The 25,080-nt window shown below is 45.6% G+C and overlaps 1 protein-coding gene across 1 annotated transcript in view; it reads right to left on the bottom strand.

Moving 5' to 3' along the window:
- The window catches only part of LMX1B (LIM homeobox transcription factor 1 beta), a 106,064-nt gene that overhangs the window by 9,303 nt on the left and 71,681 nt on the right, over positions 1 to 25,080 (bottom strand). The window contains exons 4-5 of the mRNA XM_074891441.1: positions 4,277 to 4,509; positions 487 to 665 (exon numbers count right to left, since the gene is read on the bottom strand). Of these exons, the coding sequence (XP_074747542.1) occupies positions 487 to 665; positions 4,277 to 4,509 (412 nt within the window). The remainder of the gene's footprint in view (positions 1 to 486; positions 666 to 4,276; positions 4,510 to 25,080) is intronic.

Below are 25,080 nucleotides of genomic sequence, written 5' to 3'. Positions count from 1 at the left end.
GTACATCATACCTTTCCCTAGCTGCCACAAGATCGACAGCAGGGTTAAGTTTCACAAAGAAGCAAGACTGGAAGGACAAGTAGTGGGACCAAAGCTGAGCACCCGGCTCACCGGATGGTGACTGCGGTGGGAAGGAGAAGGGCAAAAGCCACTTGTTTACCTAGGCCCTGATAGTCAAGGCCTATTTTGTGTTTTATAAGAACCAAATACTGTTGTTCAGCAGGAATCAGTCACGGGAGCTGCTCTGCACACTGTGGGTGAACATCCAGAAATAACACGAGCTGGTCGGTCCTAAGCTGCCGGCAGTGCCGGGCTGGACGGTTCCTGGGTGAGCGTTGCCGTACGTTGGCCCGGTCACTGCGTTCACCCCCAGGCACCTGCTGCTGTCCTGGCAAGGGGCAGAGGCTCTCTGGAGCTGTGGCCTGACCCTGTCTCCCCCGTGGCCTGGTGTCAGAGCTGACTTCAGGTTCCTGGCGAAGCACCTACCTTCCTACAGGGCTTGGAAGACACTTCAAAGGACGCTTTGAATGCTCGTCTCTGCTGTGTAGTAAGTATTGTCCTCGGCCGTTTAGGTCTTCTTGGGTCCTTCCCATCATCGCTTCCTTTTCCTTGGGTTACTTGTCCTTTGGTGGGCTTAACATCTCCGTCTTCATCATCACTTTTAACTGGTGAAAAATAAACAGGATATAAAATATGATTTGTTCCACCAAGATCACAGGGTGTTTGAGAACTGCTCTTCAGCTGCCAAGCTAGTCAACAGGTTCAACTATTATCCCATGTTTACTGGAATACCTAAAGCAACTGCGGGCAGGAAGACGCTATGTTAGATTTGTGTCCACTGCCTGAATCAAATGTCACAAAAGCATAAAAATGTGTTTAATTCTTAAGTGAGGCCATGGGACTGATCAGGGGATGGAAATTCAGAACATGCTCCAATCTTTCCAGGAATCGGGCACAGGGAGACTTTGTGCCCTTCCGGCGTCGGGTGGTCCCCTCTGTGCTCACCTGCTGCAACCGGACCGACCGAGTCCCACCTTCCCCTCCATGGCAGAGCCGCATCTTCTCCCGAAGCACCAGCTGCAGGCAGCTGCTACTGCCCACACCGCTATGGCAGCAAAACAGTGTAAACGCAAAAATACCTCAGAGTCTGTTCAGCTAAATATAGTGTAGATTCCAGTTATTGCTCTGAATATTCTGAAGCTCTAGAGATAATATTAAACATAATCTTTGCCATCTCATTTCTGTATCCCACAGAAAACATCAATATTCCTTCTCTGTGTATTACAAAGTGTCTGTATGTGCATGCACAAATTTCTCTTTCTTGGTAAGTACATGCAAGTATAAATGTGCGTGTGTAGACCAACAATATTATTTGTATTTTCTATAGTTAAATTCTGAATATTCGTACAATCTGGTGATATTACGTGTTAGTATATTCTACTGGGAAATCTCAATCACAGCTGCAAAGGTTGAAGAGTAAGTACAAATTTTGTTGTGAAAGACAACTTTTCAACTCAGCATATTTTATTTCATCAGACTACTGATTTTTCTTCCAGAAAACATTAATATACTATTATAGGGACTTCAAGATGAAGAAACACACTGCAATTTTTATATACTCAAAGATTACGTTTGGGGAATTAACAAATTAGACTTTAATTCATTTTAGGGTCTGATTATTATGCACCTAGCAATCTAATCACCTTTTACTTTAATAAGCATCTTTTGCCTAATGATTAAAGAGAAGTTCAGTCATTTTAATAACCATGACATTATTAACTTTCCAGCATGCCATTTCTAAGGAAAGGTTTGTGAGGATTAATATTGCTCATTGGAGAGTTACTTTTGTGTCCAGTGGATAAATATTTGATTGGAGAAGGACACACTCTCAGCCAGGGCTACGTGAAATCATTTGCTCTCCTGCAGGCACCTGGGAGACGTGCATTTTCCATGTATTAGACAATGGGAGACAGAATATCCCATTTCATTTGTCAACTTGTTTTTCAGGTTTGGGTTTGGCTAACAGAGAGTAATGAGGAAAAAAAAGCATCTCCAGGAGTAAGAAACTACCCCTTGTGCCAAGGGGAAATGAAATGGAAACCAAGGTTGGTTTGTGCCATGGCGGTAGCTTAGTGCTGATCACAGAACAGAAAATCTGGGGGTATCTCTGGCGCCAAGGGGAGCCCACCCATGGCCAGAGAGGATCTCAAAGGCAGCCACTGGCCAGCAGGGAAGGAGGATCCCAGCGCCCAGCACCGGCACAGCCCCGCAGCCCCTTCACACGGGGGGTTTGCCTGGGCACGGGCAGGCGGGCAGCAGGACGCTGAAGCTGGCCATGAGGATGACACGCTGAAGGGCAAGTAGGAAGCTCGTGTGCCTCGGGCTAATCCACAGAGCCCAAACCCTGCGACACAGAGATTTACAGAGCGGAGCACTCAAGGTCCTGCAAATACAGCGTGGCAGTAAATAACACACTGCTGCCAGAAAGGGCCCAGTCCCGCACGTCCTGCCGAGTCAGCAGTGACCTCTGTCTTGCAGCATTCCTGACGTGAAAATATAAATTTCAGCAATGTGGAGAATATGGCTCTCAGATTAGAGATTAAGGATAATTACTGCTCTGGAATAATGCATTTTCCCATAAACCAGAGGCAAACATTCATGTCATTTGTACGCTTAATGGAATGGTAATTGTTGACTTTCTTAGACATTTTCTTGGGAAACAAGTGTGCACTTATGATGGCTGGCAGCAATTTGTGTACACACTGTCTCTAGCCTTGGGATCAGCTAGGGCACACTGGCAGTGGGAGGTTTCCAGTCTCCTTGAGCCTATATGGCACAGGAAGGGGCATCTCGCCTCTCCTGGAACTGCCTGTGAGTCTGAACACCAGTTCTCACTGTAACCACCACGAGACCCCCTGGGCTCCTGCACGTGTGTGAACTCTTTGTCCTGTGCAGGACTGTGTTCCCAGCCTGGACAGACAGCAAGCGGGTTTTGCTCACTCTCTTTTAAACTGTTCCCTAGGAAATGCGTGGAGGAAAGGAAGCATCTCTCTCCACCACTGTGAAGAACTCGGGTAAAACACCCATCAGCTGCTATCAGGTGTGAGGGCTCCCCTGTCTTACTTAGGAGGAGGCAAAAGCTCCATATGGCAACAGCCTTAACTCCTGGGCCAAGGGGTGCAGAGTCTGGCAATCGCACTGTTCAAACCCCACGTGCCTCTGAAGAGGGAGGTCACACTGCAGATTAGTAGTAGTGCGTTTCAGTAAGATGCGGAGCCTGTCGTCCCTTGGTCCTAAACAGTTTGCAGTCATCAGGAGCAGCGCAGGACCTCAGGGACACTCCTGGAGATCTGTAACAGGCAAACTCTGAATGCCTCACTTCTGCGCTACACGTAGCATAGAAGCCACAGTGCAGCTACCCTCGGGTCAACACACTGGTACCTCCTGGGCTGACACCAGAGCCGGGCTCCGACACAAACCAGCTGGCTGGGGACAGCGGTGATCAGAAACCAGAGCCTTGGCGCCCGGGAGAGCCCGGCTGCCAGGGAGGAGTTGGGATGGCAGCCCGGAGAGCCAAGCACTGTAGTGGGCTTGGAAGCATCCAGAGACAGACTCCCCTAAACTCCTCATTCAAGTTATTGCTTTTTGCTTTAATTTTTGTGTAGCCCCCTTGCCTGCCCTAACAGGAGTGGGGAGGCCAGCAGCCTCGCCAAGCGGACACTGCCCTGGCTTTCTGCACGGCAACGTCATTGCTGCGGTGCAGACCCACTGCTCGGTTTCCTTCAGATCCTCCTCAGTACTTCTGTGTTGCACTCGTAGTTTTTCTTAAAGTTACCATTTGTGATTGGCAGAGAGAATACTCTTAAAAATCATATTACTGCTCTGCCCATTTTCCTAGCTCAGTGCTGAAAGTGCACGTGCAGAAGATCCCCTGAAAAATATGTGAAGTGGATGAACGAATGCCTGTGGAAAGCAGCGCACTCTGAACGAGGCCTCAGGTGACTGAGGTCAGTCTGATTCACGTTTTGCCATCTTGCAGAAAAATACTTAGATGAAAACAAAAAGTTTTTGTCCTTTACTAAGCAGCAGGTTAAGGGACGGAGTCAAGCCAGGGAGAACCGACTGCAAGTCGGGATTTTTCAGCTGTGCCTGCTATTTTGCATGGGTGGCATGTGCATAGAGATAAAGTGGATGTGAAAATGGATATGCTTTTCTGTAAGAAACCTCTACAAACACTTGTGGCTTTTCCAGTCAGAGCAGGTGTGGGAAAGCTCACCTGAATCTGAGTCGTCTGGGCTGACCGAGCTCAACAAGTCTTTCTCTTTTTCATAGTCACTTTTGCAGAGCAACTGCCCTTCCTTAAGAACAAACTCATCCCCCTTCCTCAGCTGTCTTTCGCAAACGCAGCAGCAGAAGCAGCTTAAGTGGTAAACACACTCCAGGGCTCTCATCACGAATTCTGTTGGGGCGATCTTTTCCATGCAGCCACTGCACTTAGCAGCAAAGAGCCTGTAAGAAAGAGAGGCAGTAACGTCAAAGGGAATGTCAGATCATACCCTGCACGAATTCAAATACAGCAAATTCTTTAACTACAGATCAGCTTGGCTCAGCTTTTGCACACTACGAGACTTGCATCCTTAGTCTTGGAAACATCACAGGCATGCAATTTATTCAAATTTCAATCCCTTTGGTCTAGAGATTCCCAAATCACCTTTGCTGGATAAAAAATACTACGATTTGTTCTTATCTCACTGTTTTGTTCCTCTCCACAATGAGAAACAAAAAGGAGCTCGCAGAGTTTGGATAACTTGTTCAAAACCAAATTTATTTTAATTGCCCTTTTAGAGGAAGGGCCAATTCACACTTTGCTTTATACAGGCTCTCTGGTTTCAGCACTTAAACCCTATTCTGAATAGATTTCATGACTTTCCAATTTTGGTATTGTCTGTCTCTGAGGAGGCTGATACACAAACACAGAAACAAGCGTGAAAACTTGGTGCTATCGCTGAGAAGACGACGCACACACACACAATCGCACACATGCAATCGATAAAGAGAGGAGTGAAATAACACGGCTTTTCTTTGGATGTTGAGTTATTCCAGAACAACCTGTCTCTGAAGGGAGTACTGTGCATTTTAAATGGTGTGAAACATCCTTTGGCAGAGATAGGAAGTGATACAATCTGCTAAATTACCACTATAATCACAGGCTCTAGAATATACACTGTATTCCAGACTAGTTCTTATTAAACCTTTATAAACCCCCTCTTTCATCCATCATTAATTTTCCAAGATAAAGTTAGAATGATTTAGATTAATTTTATTTTGCTTTTCTAATGGCAACTGGGAATCTCTCTAAGTGAGCTTTTAGGAAGAGGCTGCTTCAAATAAAGATGAATCGCTAAGTTACGTCCCTGTATCACACAGTGGGCTTGGTGATTTGAAATTCAGTGTCTTTTGTGGCAATACATCAAAGTGCAAGGTGCATTAGCATTTACATTTCGGCAATGACATTAACCCAATGCACCCATGTGTTCACAGGGAAAAAAAGGAGATTCCACCTTTTAGGATGGGGTATGCTGATTTTTTTTTTCATCCTCCGAATTATCACCTTTTTTATAAAAGGCGATTATCTTCAATTTTAGAAGGCACAGGCTGTGGCAGTTACAGATTCCTCCAAAGCCTCCATTTTGTCTGAGCTGAGAAGTACAGCAAAATGGCAGTCACTAGCTCCTCAGAACGATGGAGTCACAGGATGGGGAGGAAGGAAAAGAAAATGTAAATACATTTGCATACAGCAACCAAAGAAAGGCTGAGTACCCAAGGACTGGTGGGTTTTCCCCATCTTATCTTTTGATCTAATAAAGAGATCTACACTCTTAACCTCGCTGGCTTGGCGCGTACCTTTGCTCGACCACAGCCACAAGGTAACAGCCACGCCAGGTGGCCTGAGCGGCTCTGTTTTGGGTACATAATGAATTAAATCTCCTGAAGGGAAACTGATGCCACGCAGGACCCATGGGCACTGCTAGTAAACAGGCCGTCTTATTTCATACAGTCTACTGGGTTTGTCCACAAGGTTTTTCTTACAGTGCTTTAGCTAGCATATTCCTAAGTAGGAAATATTTTTATCTATACACAATAACATATCTGAAAGGATTAAAACACAAAGGGAAAAAAAGAGCAAACAGATTTTAAGCACTTAAAAAAGTTGTTTCTATTTAACTGCTTAAACCTATTTGACTCAGTTTAATTAAGCTTGCATCTTCTGTCTGAAGACTGTTGTTAGGATGGAGCACACTTAAAGACTCCGAAGATTAGCAAATCTGGTGTGAAGGCATGGGGCTCCCCTAACCCATCAGTTCATTTACCCCACGGTGACAGTTAACCTGCGCACGCCTCGGCGGGAGGGACGGGACAGGCCCCACGCGCAGCACCAGCTCCGGGGGCTGCAGATGGAACAGCCAGACCGGGAAAAGCTGCTGCCACTTCTGCAGCCTCCAGGCTCCCGGCTTCGTCCGCCTTCCAAACCAGTGCTGCTGCTCTGAGAAATCTTAAAAAAGAAACTTCAGAAAGTGACCACGTCCTGCCACTACCGGCACTGCGATCGTCTGCAGACCTTTGCGACGCTGCCGCGGTCACGACGCTCAGACCCCGCACTGCGATAATGACGCTCAGACCCCGCACTGCGATAACGACGCTCAGACCCCGCACTGCGGGCCCGTGCAGCCGCTGGGTGTGTAACCAGCACCTTCCTCCGAGAGCAGCAGCGGGCAGAGGCGTGGGCTCCCACGGGCCACACGTCGTGTCCGGCTGGACCGAGCCACCAAACCTGCGCGCAGCTCTGTGCAGGCAGCGCGGAACGAGAAGGCCCAGGCAGCCGCCGGCAGCTGCAGGCAGGAGCCAGGTTCCCACCTCCCCAGCCCAGCGAGCAGGGGGCCAGGAGCCATCCCTGTGAGGGGGCCCGACGCTGCGGTGAGGGACGCGCTGCCCTCGGTGCGGCTGCGGCCGCCTCTGGTTTTCCTCCAAGCAAACGGTGAAATGTGCCCCTGTCCAGCGGCAGTGAAGACACAAACGAGTACGGGTTACAAACCGTTTAAAGTAGGAGAGCACGTACCCCCCTCCACATTCCTTCTAACTGGGACATAAAAATAACCGACCTCCTTCTGAGCCTCATGCTATGGAGTGTCTTGTTTACCTGAGTAGCACCTTCGCTGTCACACTGCGCTACTGGTTGGGGTTTTTTTCTTTTTCCTCAAGATAAAAGATGTCTAACATATAAACAGAAAATACTTTGTGTTCTTTGTTGGCAATTGACTATTGCCAGAAAGGTGGTGCTTTCACAGCAATGTTTCCAAAGGCAGTCTTTTAGTTATAATGAATTACATTGTCATCAATGTAGTATTAACTCATTCAAATTAACATTACGCTGGCTTGACAATACTGCACAGACTTCACATTTTTGATTTGCCTCTTGTCAACACAGGAAAATTCCATACTCTGCTCTGCTACTCTCTGCATTATAACATGCACTCACAGAAACACACACACACATAATGCACCATGTTGGATTTAATTCTGAGATTATAAAATCTTCATTAAATCTATCTTATAAAGTGTTTATAGGTATTTTTTCAGCTTCCAGAGAGTAACCCAGGGTTATGCACTTTTTTTGCACAAGGCAATCTCACAACAGGAAACTAATCTTGACAAATGACCAGACTTTGATATCTGTGATCTAAAACACTGCTCATTAGACTGTTCATTTTATAAACGAATGGTAATAAACCTGTTGAGAAATGTAGGATAGCAGGAATACTTTACAGATCACCCTTTACAGGTTCCAATCAAAGCCATAAATTTGAAGGGGAGCATGCAGATATTGTGCTGAGACAAAGACTCTGTCCCACACCAACCACATTTCAAGAAATACTTCTTTTGCTTTCTATAAATTTTACAAATAATTTGCATAACTCTGACTTTTTACCCCCATGGCTGATTATCTCCAGCTCTCTTAAGTTAATGTCAAACCTCAAAATCCTTGGACTTGTTAAAGTATGTGGAGAGTGGAAATCAAATGCCTTTATTAGAAGCCCCAGGAAATCTCCGACTCCTAAGCACAACGAAAACATTCCAAAGAAAATTGTTCAAAGAGGACAAAAGAGAAAAGCAGAACAAGAAAACCTTGTTTTGAATCAACGATTGCAAGAGTTTTATAAATAAATTCTGTTGCCTGGACAATTTTGAAAGACAACTCAATAGGTTTAGGAGTTTTTAAGTGTGTTTGCCTCTATGCCTGAAACACTTGGGGGATTCAGCTGAGCTAAAGCTTGGAACAATGGCCTGTCTGTCCATCTGAGTATTTGTAATAATCGCTGTGAAGCAACTTTACAGTACTAGATACTCAAAAAATCTTCACCAGCTAAAACTGGGTGAACCCAACAAATTAATTTTGCATATATATTAGGGGCAATGAAAACACTAAGACATGTGGTCCTGTCTTTAAACAGTAGATGAAAATGTTCCCCAGCGGAAGAGGCCGTAAAGATTTTATTTGTTAGGATATCCCTGTGAAGTCAGGCTGCATCAGTAATCCTTAGAAACAACCACAGATACATGATCCGTTGTGCCTTCCTGCATGGGCACAACCATCTGGTGTTTAATACGTACTACTGATTTATTATCTCTCGCGTAGTTATCTTGCAGCAAGTTTGACCCTGTATGCTCCTGAGGATCACGGTTCTGCTGTTTACCCTTCTGACGTCCTGACAACCCACCCTTTACCTTTCTATTGCTCACCCAGGTCCTTCATTTCCTCCTGTCTGTGGGCAAATAGATTTTAATTGTTTTATTATAACTAATTTAATCTGTGCTGAGAGATCTCCATGTGCAGTGTGAAATTTGCTGTTCACATTAAGTGTGGTTCAAGAGGTTTGTTACACAGGACAGAAGTATAAAAATAGACTAATTCAGTCAGGTTGTTTATTTACTGGACCTCTGCCATGAAGCAGTAAATAGGAAGTTATTAAGCCGTATGTGATATATGCAGGAGGACAGATGCTGCTGTCTACCTATCAGAGACGCTAAATCATTTTCCTTTCTGTGTTATTCTGACACTGTGTGTTGTAAGAAACCACAGCAGACACCTGGCTTTTCTTTATTTAATAAATATGCAAAGAGGGTGGTCACAAGCTTTTGTAAATATTGTAGGTATAGTCTCTAGCTCTGATGCTTTCCCTTCTGGTAATAGCCTGTATGCGACATCCCTGTCGTGCCTATACAGCCAGCCGGGAGTTCGCTTGGCACTCGTATAGTACGAAATATGTTAGAGCTGAAGAAAAATATATTATGCTTTTCACACAACTGAGTTTTATTAAGAGAAGAAATTAAATTACTAATGAATGACATCTGTTACTTGTTCTTTGGGAGAAATTTTGATACTTCCGTCTTCTTTAGATGACATAGAATGGGGAAAACTTATGCATGGGGGCTTTTTCCAGCATAGGACTTGAACATTTTTGTAGAGTCTTACAGCTCATGGGTGCTTATAAAAAAGAAAAACTGTTGCTTGGTTACACTGAATTCTGAACATTCAAAACATCTCAAATGCACTAAAGCAAAACAGAATTATTATAATTTTATGATTTGAAAAAAAAGAAACCCTAAAAAAAGAAACAATCCATTTTAAATATTTTCCCTGCAGAAAAAATTACATAGTTTATTAAAGCCAATTTTATAGCTGAAACTTCAGTAGAAGAAAGCTAATTCCGTTTCACCAAGTAGTAATAAAACATGCACAAAAATTAAAAGTTTCTAGAAAAAAACATATTTAGAGAGAAACTAAAACAAAGAAACCTCTTTCTTTTTCAGGAAGAACCGAAGAAAATATTTATTAACCCTCTATCCACAGGTGCTGTACTGAGAACACCAACTACTGGTGAGAGCTTGCATTTAAAACTGCGCTTCAACAATGTCCATTTGGATTTAGAGATTAAAACGCAGCACAGCTTGGTGCTGAGTTACTTTTTCTTCCTGTGAACATTTTACTTGTATTTTCATAAGACAAAGTTCATATTTACAAAGACAACCTAATGGATAAAATAACGATAGGGACCACGTGTCATCCCATGCCAAGCGAGATCTTGCTCTGAAGCTGGGGGGAGTTTAACCACGGACCTTGTCAGAGCCCCAGGCTCCCGTAACCACTCTCTCCACCAAAGACAGACCCAGGCAGCACCGCAGGGTGGCCCTACACAGACGACAGCTTGTGCCACAACCATCTCCACAAAAAAAATACCCTTCATTTGATTTCCTTCCCACTGGAATAAGAGGGAAAAGTCTCCTTCACCTCGCCAGGAGCAGGATTTGGCTCATTTTGGGGCTCTGCTTCCCACCAGTGGCAGGGAGGGCGGCTCTGCCCGTACCTCTGTGCCACGTGGCGGTCCCACCACCGCTGGCCTCTACCACAGCAGAAACCACAACTCCCAGAAAGTCCCCAGCCCGGTGTTAATTTTCTCTCTTTACATAGTTTCAACAAAGAGAAGTCCCCTGTGGACAGCGAGCTGAAACCACTCCTGAGCAGAGCCCAGGCCCCCGCAGGATCCCCACGGCCGCTCCGCCAGCGAGGGCCAGTCCAGAGGGACCTTCCTGCAGAGCAGCCGCTCCCCGTCCCCTCCCAACACGCCAAGAGAGGTCCTGGCTGCCACCGGCTCTGGTGGGGATTGGGCAGGGGAATGGACTGGGACAGCCACCCCTCAGCGGTGGCTGCTTGTCATCTCCTCGAGCCGGCCTCGGGCCACTGGGCACACGAGTCCCCAGCCGCCCCTACCCACCCCCCTCCTTCAGCTGAGGCACCTCAAAATCCCCTCCCCTGGCAGGCCCAGCACCCGCTGCCAGCCACAGCCCTGGCGCTGGGAACCACGGGCCGAGAGAAATGGGAAAGACCCAACAGATGGACTCACTAAAACACAAAAAGAGGCAGAATTCAAAGGTGCCATCCTAATGCAACTTGCTCAAGTGGGGCCAGAATGACCTCAAAAGTTGCATCTTCCTTAACTATAAAGTAAAACATAAAATGTAAAAGTGCAGAGGAGTTTCTCGCTTCAAGCAGAATGTGACAGAATGGATTCTTCTCTTTGCTTAATTTTCATCCCCTAATTGACCACTTTGTTCAACTGCCTTCCATCACTGCCATGCAGTTCTATTTTATAGCATTTTTCCTTACAACACTTTGATGGAAAAATTTATGAAGAATCGAATTATTGCTGTTAGAAGGGAATTAAAACAATTTTTCATTTACAAAGTCACTGATATTGCTCTACTGTGCTCCACCTTTGGGAATCCAATTGCTCTTCTCAGCTACTCCCATTCCTCTTTATAGCACAGCAATTGCACTGTACAGATTATGGCTGCAATTTTCTCCTAATCTGTTCTGTAGAATAGAAACTGTTATAAAAGTTAAGGGCGCCAATTGAATTGGTAAAGCCAGGGCTGCAATTAAGAAGCCTAATGGATTAACAAAATATGATGATTTTGTTAGAATTATATTTTTAGGCAGTGCAAACATTTGGGAAATAATGTTATTTTTGTCTATGAGTTTTAAAAAAAAGGCTAAATGGGCTTCTGCTGTTGTGCTTTTTGTATTGCTTCAAATTATACTGAAGTGCTATAAAAGCAGAGTATGTGTTGGGGAGTTTGTACTTCTGCTGCCACTCTGCTGAGCTAGGGCATTACTGGAAACCAACATTTTTTTCATTTTTTTTTCCTTTGGATTTTTATATACATTAAACTAAATCCACCTTTATTTCCTACCTGTACAAGCCCCCGATTGCCGGCGGGCGAAGCGGCTCGTCCTCTGCCTGAGAGGGGGCCCACGTCAGCGCCCAGCTCTGCGCCAGGACCGCCTGGCTCGGCAGGCTGATGAGACGCCTTATCCTTCTCGTTCACTAAGCAGCACACTGGATTTACAGTTGCCTTTGAATTTACATCACCAACAACACAGGGAAATTCTTCTAATATAATTTTTATATGAAAATTCACCCTAAAGGCCCTATAAGCAGGGAAATTGTAATGTTGGTGATTCACTGCCCTGGCCTTCACTTTTACAGAAAAAAAAATATCGTGTGTCAAAGCAATTCAAATGTAATTTCTAAGTTATTTCTTAGCTGGCAAGAATGACTTAGGGAAAGAATTTACACAGGGCCTTCCCTCTCAACTAAGAACATTAAGAGGAAGAAACGTTATTTGCCAGTATAAAACAAAATCACTTCCTGTGCCTGCTGCACTGATGCTGTACAAGAGCTTGTGCCCAAACCCATCAGCACAGCCAATTTAGCAACTGATTTGCAAGGGAAAGATACCTTCGTCCTGTGGTGTTAATGTCTTTACAGTGGGGGGTCTATTGCCAGCTTCTCCAAACTCATCAACGCAATCTATTATTAATACCCAGAAAGGCTTTATAGTATCTTTATAGCACAAGGCAATGAAAGCTCTGTGGTGTAATCTGTTATCTATATTGCAAAAACATGTGAAATAAAACAAAACATAGACACTTCATAAACAAAATGTTTCATCTGTTACATCTCTCTGCCTCTCCTATATATAAAGCAGTAGGGTGCAGGAAAGGCATTCAGAGAGATTTGCTGTTAGATGTGGGACTGGTTTCTTTTTAAATTTTATTTGTAATGTGACAAAATTTAAACTGAATGAAAATTCCTGCTTCTTTCACCATGATGACAGTGTTCAGATCTTTGCAAAATGAGGCTGCATTCGATTTGTAGAGCAAAGGGGTTTAGGAGCAAAACAAACATCTAAAAATCCTAAAGGTAAGGTCTATGATCTAGCGACGGGCTGGACAACACAGCGTAAGGATGAAGTGTGGGGGGCGAGCTGGGAGGCGCAGGCTGGGCTCCCGCAGCGGCTGAGCACGGTGCCCAGGCAGAGGCAGGAGCAGGTACTCCTGTCAGGGCATTGCCATGGCAAGAGCTGAAGAATTTGTCTCCAGTAAGCAGCAGCAAAACCAAGTGCCTGCTGGCATTTTCCTGGAGGCAGTTATTTCTTTGGAAAGCATTCAAGAACTGAATTTGAGCAGGGTCAGATCTTTCCTTCTGTTATTGATCTACATGTCAATATTTTATATGGAAAGCCCAGAATTACCCTACAGTTAGTCCCTAGGAACAGACACAATTAGAAATATCATTTAACAGCAAATAAGTAAACACACAGTTTAAAACCCAAGAAGATTTTGTTTTGAATAAACAGATTGTGGCAAAGGTGGAACTGAAAAGGAGTATGGAGAAAGTTTTGTATACTTGGTGCATATATATTTGCAATACAGTAAGAACCAAAAAAGCCCTCAACACAGGCCTGTGTCTTATTTCCCAGATGCCCTTTTATTTTCTTTGCCCGTTGAAAATAAATTGTTCTTTTGTAGTGTTTGTCTTTTCAGTCCGACTGTCAGCTATTATTTTTCTATTTCCTCTTTTTGTCACTTTGCATTATTTTTGGTGCTGTAATTCCCATTTGTTCCCACTCCTATCTTCCTGTCTCCCATTGTTCCATTTTTTAATCCCCAGTTTTACTCTTCTTCGGCTCTTTTTTGGCCCATTCTCAGTAGGGTTTGAGAGAATACCCAGGCGTGACTCCCTGCTATAGCAACCACACCTCCCCAGGAAAGCCACAACAATCTCTTCGGGAGGAGGAAAGTCTTTCACAAGCTGGCAGCAAAAGTAAATCCTTCTTCAAGGAACAAGAAGGATTAGCAGAGAGCAGTGGGCTGCAGACTTAACCCTACCCCTCATTTCTTTAGAGCACCAGTCACTCAGAACCCTGCTGTGATGTACAATTAAACAGAACCCAAAAAAATCCTGAATGACACAAGAGCCGGATTGTGTAAAGGTTTAATTCCACTTTAATACCTTTCCAAGTTCAGAACTCAAAGATAGCAATTTAACCCAAGAATCCCCATCTGAGCATGAAAAGTTGCTGCTTGTCTTACAAAAGTCCCCGCTATATTCTGCTCTAAATCATGCTCTATTAGCCTGACCTTTAATGGATGAAATTTTTTTCCCCAATCATCTCACATAGTTTCTCTTCACTGTCCTTCTTTCACAAACTTTGTTCTTCTGATAAGACAGAAGAGCCTTAATAGAAGCACAGAGCTTTGGGAGAAACTGTAAAAAGGGCCACCAATAAAGGAAAAGAAACACTAAAAAACCCAAACCAAACCCCAAAAACTCAGGCAACTAAAGGTGTGTCCTGCAACGTCTAGGAATGATAATTTATTCTTGTAATGTGGAGTCACTCTTATTAACATCATGTCAATTACTTAATAATACGATGGCAAATAAAAAGCTCTCTTAATACAGGCTTTTTTGAAGACTCCAAACATCTGATTCATCTTTTTTACGTTAATGAACAGACATCTGATTAATCTTTTTTAAGTTAATGAACAGACTAGCCTTGTTATTCTAGTATGGATGATTACTACAGTTGCCCTACAAACTTAATTTTTAGATTAACATGGAAGCACCAAAAACTCTCAGCTTCTGTAAGGCCAAATATGGTTGATAGAGTCCTACAGACAGCTATCAGCATGTTTTTGTATTCCGGCTTTGGTAAACTAGACTCTCTAAACACATACAAAAAGATTTATCAATAAGCAAGGCCCTATAGCATGTCCAGAGCCTCCTTTTGCCTGGAACGTTAGCACAGGCTTTAAGTTATGCCAGCAGTTACACATATATCACACAGGACACTTCCACATGTGTGAAAATGAAATCCCATTAGACACCAACAACATTATTAGGCATGCAAAGAGGATTATTCCCTTAAGCTCACAAGACTGAAAGGTTTGTCTAAACATTTTATGAACTTTTTCAGAATTTTTTTTTAATTAAATGAAAACTTGTAAGTAGATCAAAGCTGGAAAATACTACTTAGCTTTCAGTTATTTGTATCTATATATGTTATACACATACATGCACACACACACACAGAGAAAAAACAGAGATGCTTGGTAGAGAGAAAGTGTCCAAAATCCCCACCACATCATACCAGCACAGCACTGCTTTCTTTTGATGAGAAAATTTGTACAGCTTGGAAGTGCTCTGTAAAAGCACAGAAATATCCTATGGTATTCCTGAGGGTTCCATAAATGTTTCCAAAAATTAGATGCTTTCTTGAATATCTGGCTGAAAAAAACTCCCGCTCTGACTGTACTGTCCTTTCTACAAAGTTGACAAAGCACTTTTTTTTTCAGAATATTTGCTGAAATAGAATTAAGTTTGCTCACCAGTAATTCTGAGGATCTTAAGATCATCTGCTAAAGATAAATTAAGTAGAAGTGGTGTCAGTTTTTGCTTCAAGTAAGTGAAATGAAGAACTCCTTTGACACCATCAGGAACAGGATTGGGTCCTCATTCACAGGTAAGAAGACTTTAAAAATGCTTAACTGCATTGAGAGTTCGGTCCTAAATCTGTTTTCTACTCCTCCCTCACAGAACCGTCAGCTTTGACATTAGAGCATTGTTAGCGGTGTCTCAATTTGCTGTTGGAAGGAAAATGATTCCTTTTTTGGATCTCACTTCAACACGTGTCACAATTCACAAAACAGCCTGCACTGGAAATTTCGTGGACGCCGTAGGTGACGCCGTAGGTGACGCCGCAGCGCACGCTCGTCCATGCTACCTGCCGGTGGCGATGGGCACGTTAGGGGCACAGCTGATCTGCACATTTCTCTTGTTCTCATTTCACTGACAATAGGCATTAAAATATTTAAGATTTGCTTCTAGCACTGCACCAAGCAGGCAGGAAATGTAGAAGCTTGGGTGTACAAGTTAATGAAATATGGTTGGGTGAACATAAGCTCTTCATTTAGACAATAACAGTTACTGCTGCAGTTTCTTTGTACCCGCTTTATGAAAGTCATAAACTCTCCAAAGAAAAGCATGAGCTATTTTACCCTGATGGTCTTTGACTCCCTCTCACTACCTGCTGGCGCAGTTAGAAAGTATGAACTGCCTTTGAACAGATTAGGACCAAGTTAAAGTGTGACAACATCTTAAGCTTTCTCCACATGTTGCCAATGATTTCCAACTAAAGATGTTACCCTCATCACTTCTGCCACAATGATAAGAATCTATAGCCCACTCACTTGAGGAGATAAAAGCGGTTTAGCTGGAAGTATAAAGTACTCTGACTTGCTAAGCTGAGTGGCTGGCTGTCCCAACCTAGCTGAATTTTTCCTCTACAAAGCACAAAATCCTTATCATTAGGGACTTAAGCTGCTTTTTATTTTGAAACAAAAAGAATACTGTTTATTGGCATCCAACTCAAACCAGCTGTAAACAGTTGCTTTGATGAAGCAGCAGCTACAACTCCAGTATGCCCGAAGGCACATACCCACTGAGTGTCAATCATTAAAGGAAGAATGTAAGGTGTATACAGGGTCAAAAGAAGGCCAAGGGACATTTAAGACCTCAGGGATCCTGGATAGCCCGGTTTGCCTTTAGAACCAAAAGAGGATTTTAAGCTATTCTGCTGTATGACTTTTATCTCAAGAGGCAGCTCTGTGGCCAGGCTCAGCCCTGCGTTTACCCCCAGGAACAGTAGACTTGCAGTGTTTGGCTTTTCTCCCCAATGTGACTGTGGGTGCAACACGGTGAACTGTGGTTTGACAGAGCCTAAACTGCTCCAGAACCTGATGGCAAACTCAGCCTCCACACAGAAGACTCTGACAGCAGACATCCTGCAGGTTTCTATAGATGTTTGAGTCCCAGATGTGCAGGGCCCTCTAAGTGGTTTTAATTCTTGTACTGACCCTTCTGGTAACTTATTTCTTTCATCAAGAGTCACTGGCTGCAACAACTATTTAAGTTAGAGACACCCCACCAACCATTTTGGTGTGAGAAGTATAAAGTTGTTATAGAATTAAAGATGAAATGGCAGCAAGATCAAAAATCTAATTAAAAGTAAGTTCGAGAACCAACAGCAATAGCTCTGTCACGAAACGTGTCTCCACAGTTAGAAATCCTCTTGTAATCAGATACATACCAGCAAAAAGCCCAAACCTCAGGACAAGAGTCTCAAGAGTGCCCAGGCAACTCACAGATTCTGTCTGGAAAATAGTTGCTCTGGCATGTGGACATGGAAGGGGTTCACAGTCAGCAGAAGAAAGCAGAATGGTCCCTTTTTTGTCATACAGTTCACTCCGAAAGTGCCAGCTCTTCTCTGTTCCCTGGAGTAGTCTAGCCCAGTCACTACTGTCACCAGAGTTAGATTAGGTCTCACACAAATAAATGCACCAATGGTGTGGGTTCCTCACATATCCCTGATTGCTCACATTGCACTTTAATGTCTTTATCTGGACAGTAGTGCCTACTAAACACTTTCTAAACACAAAGAATATATGCAAATGCTGGCCCTGAAAATGTAAATTTAATAGAGAAATGGTCCCGGTTTGAGAGGTGAAGTGGGTCAGTTGCTGATGGGCCCCTGATTTCTCAGCTGCAAAGTTCAACACAAGTGGGGGGAAAAAACCCCACGTCTTACACATTCCCTATAATGAAGTCACACTGTCTCAGTTCACACCATTCCCTGACACAGACAATTAAAAAAGGCTAATTGAGAGGGCAGTAAAGAGGTACCGTGGGTGCTGTGTGGCCCCCCCATCCCCACGCACGGAGCGAGTCGTGGGATGGGGGCTCTGGCAGGACCCACCTCCCGGCCACGGTGGCTGCACCCTCCCGGTGCCCTCCCAGCCGTGTCGCCATCCCCAGAGGGACACAACGCCTGTCTGCCGCACAGCCACCGCCTCACAGCAGCGGCGTTCACCCAAAAACGTGTCTGAAACATGCAGCAATGTAGAGTGGAAATGCATTCGCTGCACCCAGCGCTCGGGGAAGGGGCACGACCCATGGTGACAGCCTGTGCTGCAGAGGGGATGCGGCGCCTGCAGCCCCAGGGCAGCCCGGGGTGAGCCCTGCACACCTCGTGTCGCTGTCGAGGAGCCAGCTGGGTGAATCTCCACCGGCTGATCAGTACACTGCTCGTGGAACCAAACACTGAGCCCAAACCTGAGGCCTCCTTCATGGCAAACTCCCTCTTACACTCCCAAAGGACCCTGTTATAACATTTAAGTAGAAAGAGGCAGTTCTCTGCCACCCCATTCCCAGTCCGAGGCTGAAACTACCTGGAACCCCTCGTCCCGTTTCGGGCTCAACCTCCCCAGCAAGGTGCCACATAGGAGAAGCAGATCCCATCCCAGCAGCGAATAAAGGCCTGAAGAAATGTGCAGGTGTGGCTAAGGAGGGGCATGAGATGGCATCACTGATGGTGGTGCCACCTGGGGAGGGGTCAGCAGGTATGAACAGCCCCAGGGGTTGATCTCCTGTGGACTCCAAACCTGGGGGAACTCTGGAGCACGGATGGATCCTGCTCACCCGGCGCAGGGCTGCTGCTCCGCTCTGCGGGGCAAAGCTGGGACAGACAGTGCTCAGGCAATTGGTGCCTCAGTTCTGCGTCCCTGCAGCACTGCCCAGATCCCCTGATGCGGCTCCATTCGCAGCCCTGCCTGTCCTGCGTGGCTGTCTGCAGCCTGGCAGTGCTCACACAACTCCTCCCCGCAGCAGCCACGTAAACTCCTGCAGCCTGCGCAGCCGTACGAGACCAGCCCGTGGCCCACACCTGCACACACGCCAGCCTCACTGCCAAGACTTGGCTCCTGTAGCCAAGAAACAAGAGACCCCAAACCAGTCCTAAGCTCCACTGCCCGTCTCCTGCAGGGGGAAGGAAAGCAGAGCCTGCAGAGAACGGGCTTTCTAGAGACCACGTGCGTGGACGCAGGTGTTCCCTCGTCATGGGAGCAAAGACGCTCTGGGGAAGCTTGGCCACCCGTGCCCCGAGCTTCGTGCTGCAGCCAGACTGACACGGCCCCTTAGAGAAGTTAAACGCCAGCTGCTCTGGGCAGCCCATGAGGGTGGGCTCCGGCCACCTTTCCGCCTCACCAGACCCTCTGCCTGGTGGACGCCGACGTCTGGCCGTTGGTCCAGGCTCCCTCCCCCTCCCCATCCCGGCACAGCAAGAGACCCTTCCCGAAACAAGCACTGCATGGCAGCTCCGGTCATTGGGTCCTGGAGTTTATGCTCCTTCAGAAGACCAGAGCGACGGTTTTGGGCGAATTCAAACGCTAAGCTAACCTAGCTACTAGGTGGGCCAGGCTAACCAGATCTCATTCATGCCACATGAACTGGAATTGCTACATACTTTGTAGGAAAGTGTTATCTCTGCAGAAGGCCCTGGTGCCACCAGAGATGTGGCTCCTCCAGGCACAGGCCCAGCACCTCCTCCTCCTCCCATGGCTGGGAAGATACGCACCAGTTTTACCAGTTCCTCTGGCAGATCCAGGGCACATCTTCCTGCCCACATCCTCACAGACACCACAAAACAGATCCCTTGGTTTGGGGATTCAGTTCAAAATTCCTGCCCAGGCTTGGAGCCCTGTCCCCAGAGCACCATCCTCTCACTGCCCACTCACATGGCCAAACTGGGAGCCGGGCTGTCCTGCTGCTGCCGGCCCCCACTCTTTCACTGACCGCAGCCACAGAAACGTCTCCAGCCTTTGCTGCGTGAGCAGCGCAGTGCTCGGCTTCTGAACGGCCATTCTCGAATGGGAATGCTCCTCCCGGGTGCACCTCATGCTGCTGGAATTGCACATATTATTTTGGGCTTGCATGACAGGCAAAAGACAGTAGAAAGTTTGTGGTGCTGTTAGATTTGTACAACATTACATACATAGTATAAAAAAAATAAGACTTTGCAATTTATTCTGTTAAGAAATTTTCCTGCATAAAACCTCATAAAATCTTTTTTAAAAGAGACAGTAGTTCATCTTTATTGTCACGTTGATATCTTTATAAACTTGCTCCAGTGATCTATAGGAAAAGCAAACCAGACAGCTCTGTATTTATGGGCATATTTAAAAAGCCTCTTATATTTAACAACTGCATTTAGCTGTGTTAACTGCAAGTTGCAGTAATAAAGGCTCTGCACACTTCGATGCTAAATTAAAAAAAGTTCTGCTGTTCAATAATACATAGATGCTGGTTTTTTCATTACTCTTTAATATCATTTCCATTTAGTTTATAAATAATTGTAGCTAGCTAATGAAACGAAATAAAACCTGCCTCCAACCCATTCCCTAGAGCAAACTAAACTCCTCTTTTTAAAGCTTCTTAATCACCGCCCAGTTCTTACAAAATTAGCATAGTAATGGGCTTTAAATTGAGCCTCTTTGTTTTTTAATTAAGCTCCCAGCAGGTAAAAATAAAACAGATTATTGAAGAATATGCCAACACTAATAGCCTGAAACTCTTTTGACAATTAAAAAGATCCCATGTTAACCCTTTTGAGGAATCCTGCATGCTAATTAGTCACTCCGAGGCCCAAACCCATCAATATTCCATCTCGACACCGTGTAGAGCCGAGCCGGGTCTGTGGCGGGACCCGCCGCCCGTCCCGCGGCCCGGCTGCGCGGGGCCCCCGCCTGGGGGGTGCCACGGGGTGCCACCGCCCGCCCCGCGCGGTGTCCGGCCGGGCGGCGCTGCGGGCGAGGGGGGCACAGGGACCCCCGCGCTGCTCCCCCCAGCCCGGGCAGGGCCGCAGCTCCGCGCCCGCGGGTCTCCCGGGCCTCGGCCGCCAGCTCCCGGCTCCCGCGCAGCTCGTCCTGGTGCCCAGACAAAGAGCCCCTCTCCCACCCTCCTAACTCCGGCGCTCACTGTTTGGCGATGCCTCTGCTGCATTTTGTACAAAAAAATTAACTGGATGCCAGAGGCAGCGGCCCTGGTCGGCATTTCAGCCCCTGAGGCTTATTTGAAGTGTCTGCCTAGCAGCGAGTGCCCCAAACATGCCGGAGACACAACGACTCTGTTTTGCTTAGCAACATCAAACTGGCCCAGGGGCGAAGGTAAATCTTGGGCAGAACAAGGGGGTTAAGAGTGAGCAATGTCGAAGCCACGTCGTGGACAGCCCCAATTCTCTGGGAAAATTTACTAGATACTGCTGGCAGCCCAGAAATGCACTAAGTTTCACTGGTAGTTCTCTGTCAAATATTTGGAAACCTCTTCCCGAGTCCCACACTTTATTTTCAGTCTCTGATTCAAGCGGCGGAGCGGGAAGCGCTGGCTGCGCTCTGCTCGCACCCGGCCAGGACCATCACTCCCCCGCTTTGGGGAGCGCCGCGGCCATCCCCAGAAATGAAATCACCAGCATGAAAAGCCCATTCATTCCCACGAACGCTGATCCCGCTGCAGCCTTCAGAGACTCGCAGTAAGTGGTACCGAATGCTCTTGTGTACTCAGTAAAACCCCGCCAGGTCTCAGGCAGCTGCAGGAACTACTGTCAGTTGCTGCTTTCCATTACACCTTACACCGCGAGGGTCACCGTGATGGAATTAGGGGCTGACAGAGAATGGGATCAGATTTAAGGGCACACTCCAGCCGTGAATATACGCTGCCTTCTTTCACTGAAGCATTTGGGAGCCCCTGATATGTGTCCTAACATTTCATTTTCAAAGATAAATGACATTTCTTGTGCCTCTTAACTGATACCAGATAATTTGGAGAAAGAAGGATGCACTTTGCTTATAACGGAATATAAATTCATTAGGCGAAGACCTTCGTTTACTCTCTGCACAGGGACAAGCATTACAAACTTCATTGGGCATCTCTGGACAGTGCCCTGTCACAAATAAATATCACCAGCAGAATCATTCGAAACAACCTAAATCCATCACAACTGAATTAACTTCCCCTGAACTACCCTGGAGCAGATCACATATAATTTATATAAGAACCAGAGAGGCTGGGTTGGAAGATGGTGAAGATGACTTAGAGTTTCTTAGATGGGATCCTCGGTCCCGTGACCCCTCTCCTCACTGCCTCTGCTGGGCCTGACGGAGAGACAGCTTGCGTGTACAGAAACACTAATTCCTCCCGGGACCACTGCAATTATGGGGACCTCTCCAGGAATATATTTTCTTTAAAGCAAAAAGTGGCAATATTGAGAATAAGCTTGCAACATTGTCAGCACATCTGGTTGAGGACAGCTGGAGAGGCAATATTCAGTAAAAGCTTCTTTGTCCTTGTGCTTGAGGTTTGTCAGCTCTTGGTGGGGCTCTGGGGTGGCTGGAGGAGAGAGCAGCAACTTGTGAGTGAGGTGTTTCTCAAAATCCTGCAGAACTGACTTCAGAGAATGCAGAATCCACTGCAGAAAAACAACTGAACTCCAACCATTTCATACTGAAAACCTCCCAGCAAACTGAGGATAACAATTCCCTACGCCTATGAGATTTACACGACGGATGTCAAGCTGGAAAGCGTGCACACATACATTTTGCACTATATCCCTTGTGCCATGTCACATTAAACAAGCTATTCGGTGAAACTGTGCTGGCCTAACCACTTTGCAGACATGCATTCAGCCCAATGCATCTCAAGAACAAATAATTACAAGAGGAGCTCAGCTCAGAAGTATTTAAAAATAATTCTGCCTCTTCTGACAGTTTTCACCAGGCCCAGAGGCATTCCTCACCATGTGAATAATCCCTCTGCCACCACAGAATCAGTCAAAATGGAAGACACTTTTTTCCATGTCTAACCCTGATTGGTTTTCAGCTGTGGCTGCAGATGGAACTACAGTGAACCCACCAACTTCTGCTCTGTGTGCACAGGCTGTTATCTCCACCAGCGTCTGACCTTTTGCAAATGTGATCCAAGGTGACCTTTTACTATTATTGCAGCAGTAAATGCAGTTTTTCAAGGAATTCTCACTGGAGCATGTTTTACATTAGTAGTTGGTATGCATCAGAAAAATCCAACTTCTCTGCTTTGCAGGGTTTATTAACGCAGCTATCTCTATCGAGATGTACAATTTTATATGGCCCTTATATGAAACGAGCATTATCACCACCAAGCCACTACCAGGCAGCCCCTTTCAGTGGGCAGTGCAGCTGTCCAAACAGCGCCTGTTGTACCTGCCCCGCACATAGGTACTTGTTTACTCTCTTCCAGCAGAATACACAGAGGTAATTCTTCTGGATTTCATCACTGTCCCTTGTTTTATGCTTCACATTCAACCTCTCAGGAAATCAGAGAAAGGTATTATTTCCTAACAAAAATATCTGTCATCTGATCACAGCTGGCAGCTTCAACCTTCCCCCTGCCCCCCCAAACGGGTGCTTTTGTTTAATGTCTCCTTGGCGGGAGTGGGTTTTATACTGGCAAAGTGTAATACTGTTTCTTTTGGATAAAGACTATCCAACCACTGCTTGTTCAAAGCTCACACCATCCTTTGTCTCATAATGAAGCTGGACTTATTGGTTGCTCAATAGAGAAAAAAAATAAAGGACTACACATGGATTTTTTTTGTTTGAAAATTAGACTCTTGACAGATCAAAATGTCAGTCCAGAACCAACTCTCCTGACCCAGGCAAGGGGCTCTCTCATAACTTGGAAGCACATTCAGAAGTTACGAAACTCAAACAACAGCGGCAACAACATGAAAAGAACAGTGTTTGAATCCTAATGATCTTTTAAGAGTTCTGGTATTGGGAAAAACATACCTGCAAAAGACCAAGGTCAGAAATCGAACAGCAGTGCCACAGACTCCAATTTGTCACCACATCCTCCTTCCTGCACCCATCTGGTTCACTCAAAAAGATTGCACAGCCTCGTTCATGCTAATCCACGTATTCAGAAATGGGCACAGTATTTATTTCTCCACAGCGCACTTTTTAAATCACTGCCAGACAGCACCTGTGAAGCCCTGTGGGACCCCAGAAGTCCTCGCACAGCTTTGCTGTACTCCTGCTCCATCATCAGTGGCTCTGATGTGGGCTGCCAGCGACAAAAACTGCTTCACCCACCACAAAAAGCAGTGCAGAAGACACAAAAAGCCATGAAGGACCTTAGAGGAGACAGTTGTCACATTGTGAAGGACTGAGGTGGGGCTACGAAAGAAAACAGACACTGGCAACTTGGAGATGATCTGTGCGAGGACAATTTGAGGCTGATGATTTAAAGATCCCTGAGCATTTACTCTGCTTGAAGACAGAGCAGCTGCTGATGGCATTGCTTCCCGCTTTGAACGTCTGAACATGTTGAGGAAACCTCCTTCCAGGTCCTCATCTAGAACACATTTCACAGTAAAACACAGGCATTTCCAAGGAACATTTGCATTTCCTGAAAAGGTGCAAATTCTTTTGGCCAGGAAGACATTGTCTCATGGTTGTACACTATGAAGACCTGTGTTTGCTAATGCAAACAACGAAATTTTACCATTGACTCAATTTATGAGCTTTAATGAAATACACAGCTTTCATATGAGTAAATTGATACAATCAAAATAGTTGCAATCTCAATTCCAAATTCTGTCAGAACTGGGAGAAAGACTGCAGGTTTGGTAGTTAATGGCACAGCAGAAATCAGCATTTTCCAAACACAAGGTTCTTGAAAGAAGTTGAAATACCAAGATTGTGTGGAACAGTCACTGTAAGGAACTCCTGGATTGGTCAAGAAAAGTTCATGTCCCTTTGTGAATAAGTATAGGATGAAGTGATGAACAGGGCGCCTTTCCAAATGAGCCCTTACTGAGAAGCATTACTGAAGTAAGAGTATCATGAAAGCCACCAACCCCATCAGCAGTCACACATACAGAGAAGCCTTGGGATGACGCTGGCAGAAAACATAAGACAAAAAGGGAGCAGCCGATTCAGATGTCACGAAGACACAAGCAGCTCAGTGAGGTCTGTGCACTTGCGCTCTAAGGCTGGTGCACACCAGATAACAATCCGCCTTAGGTTTCTGTCACTTGGCAGTTCATGAAGAGTTAGTAAAAGCTCATCAGTAACTTGAAGCAAAAGCCCTAGCCTTTCTTGATAAGGCTCCGCTCCTGGTTTTGTTAAATCATCTTACAGTAAAGACTAGGATTAACCTATAAATGCAAACAGATGCAAAGCAATTAGAGTGGTTTCTGCAGTCACACAGGGGTGCAGGGGTGAATCTCACACGGGTGACAGTGTTCTGC

This window comes from Strix uralensis, chromosome 21 (assembly GCF_047716275.1).
Source record: "Strix uralensis isolate ZFMK-TIS-50842 chromosome 21, bStrUra1, whole genome shotgun sequence".
Classification (NCBI taxonomy): Eukaryota; Metazoa; Chordata; class Aves; order Strigiformes; family Strigidae; genus Strix; species Strix uralensis.
The sequence above is the reverse complement of the archived record's forward strand: the minus strand, read 5'-3'. Positions and strand labels throughout refer to the sequence as shown.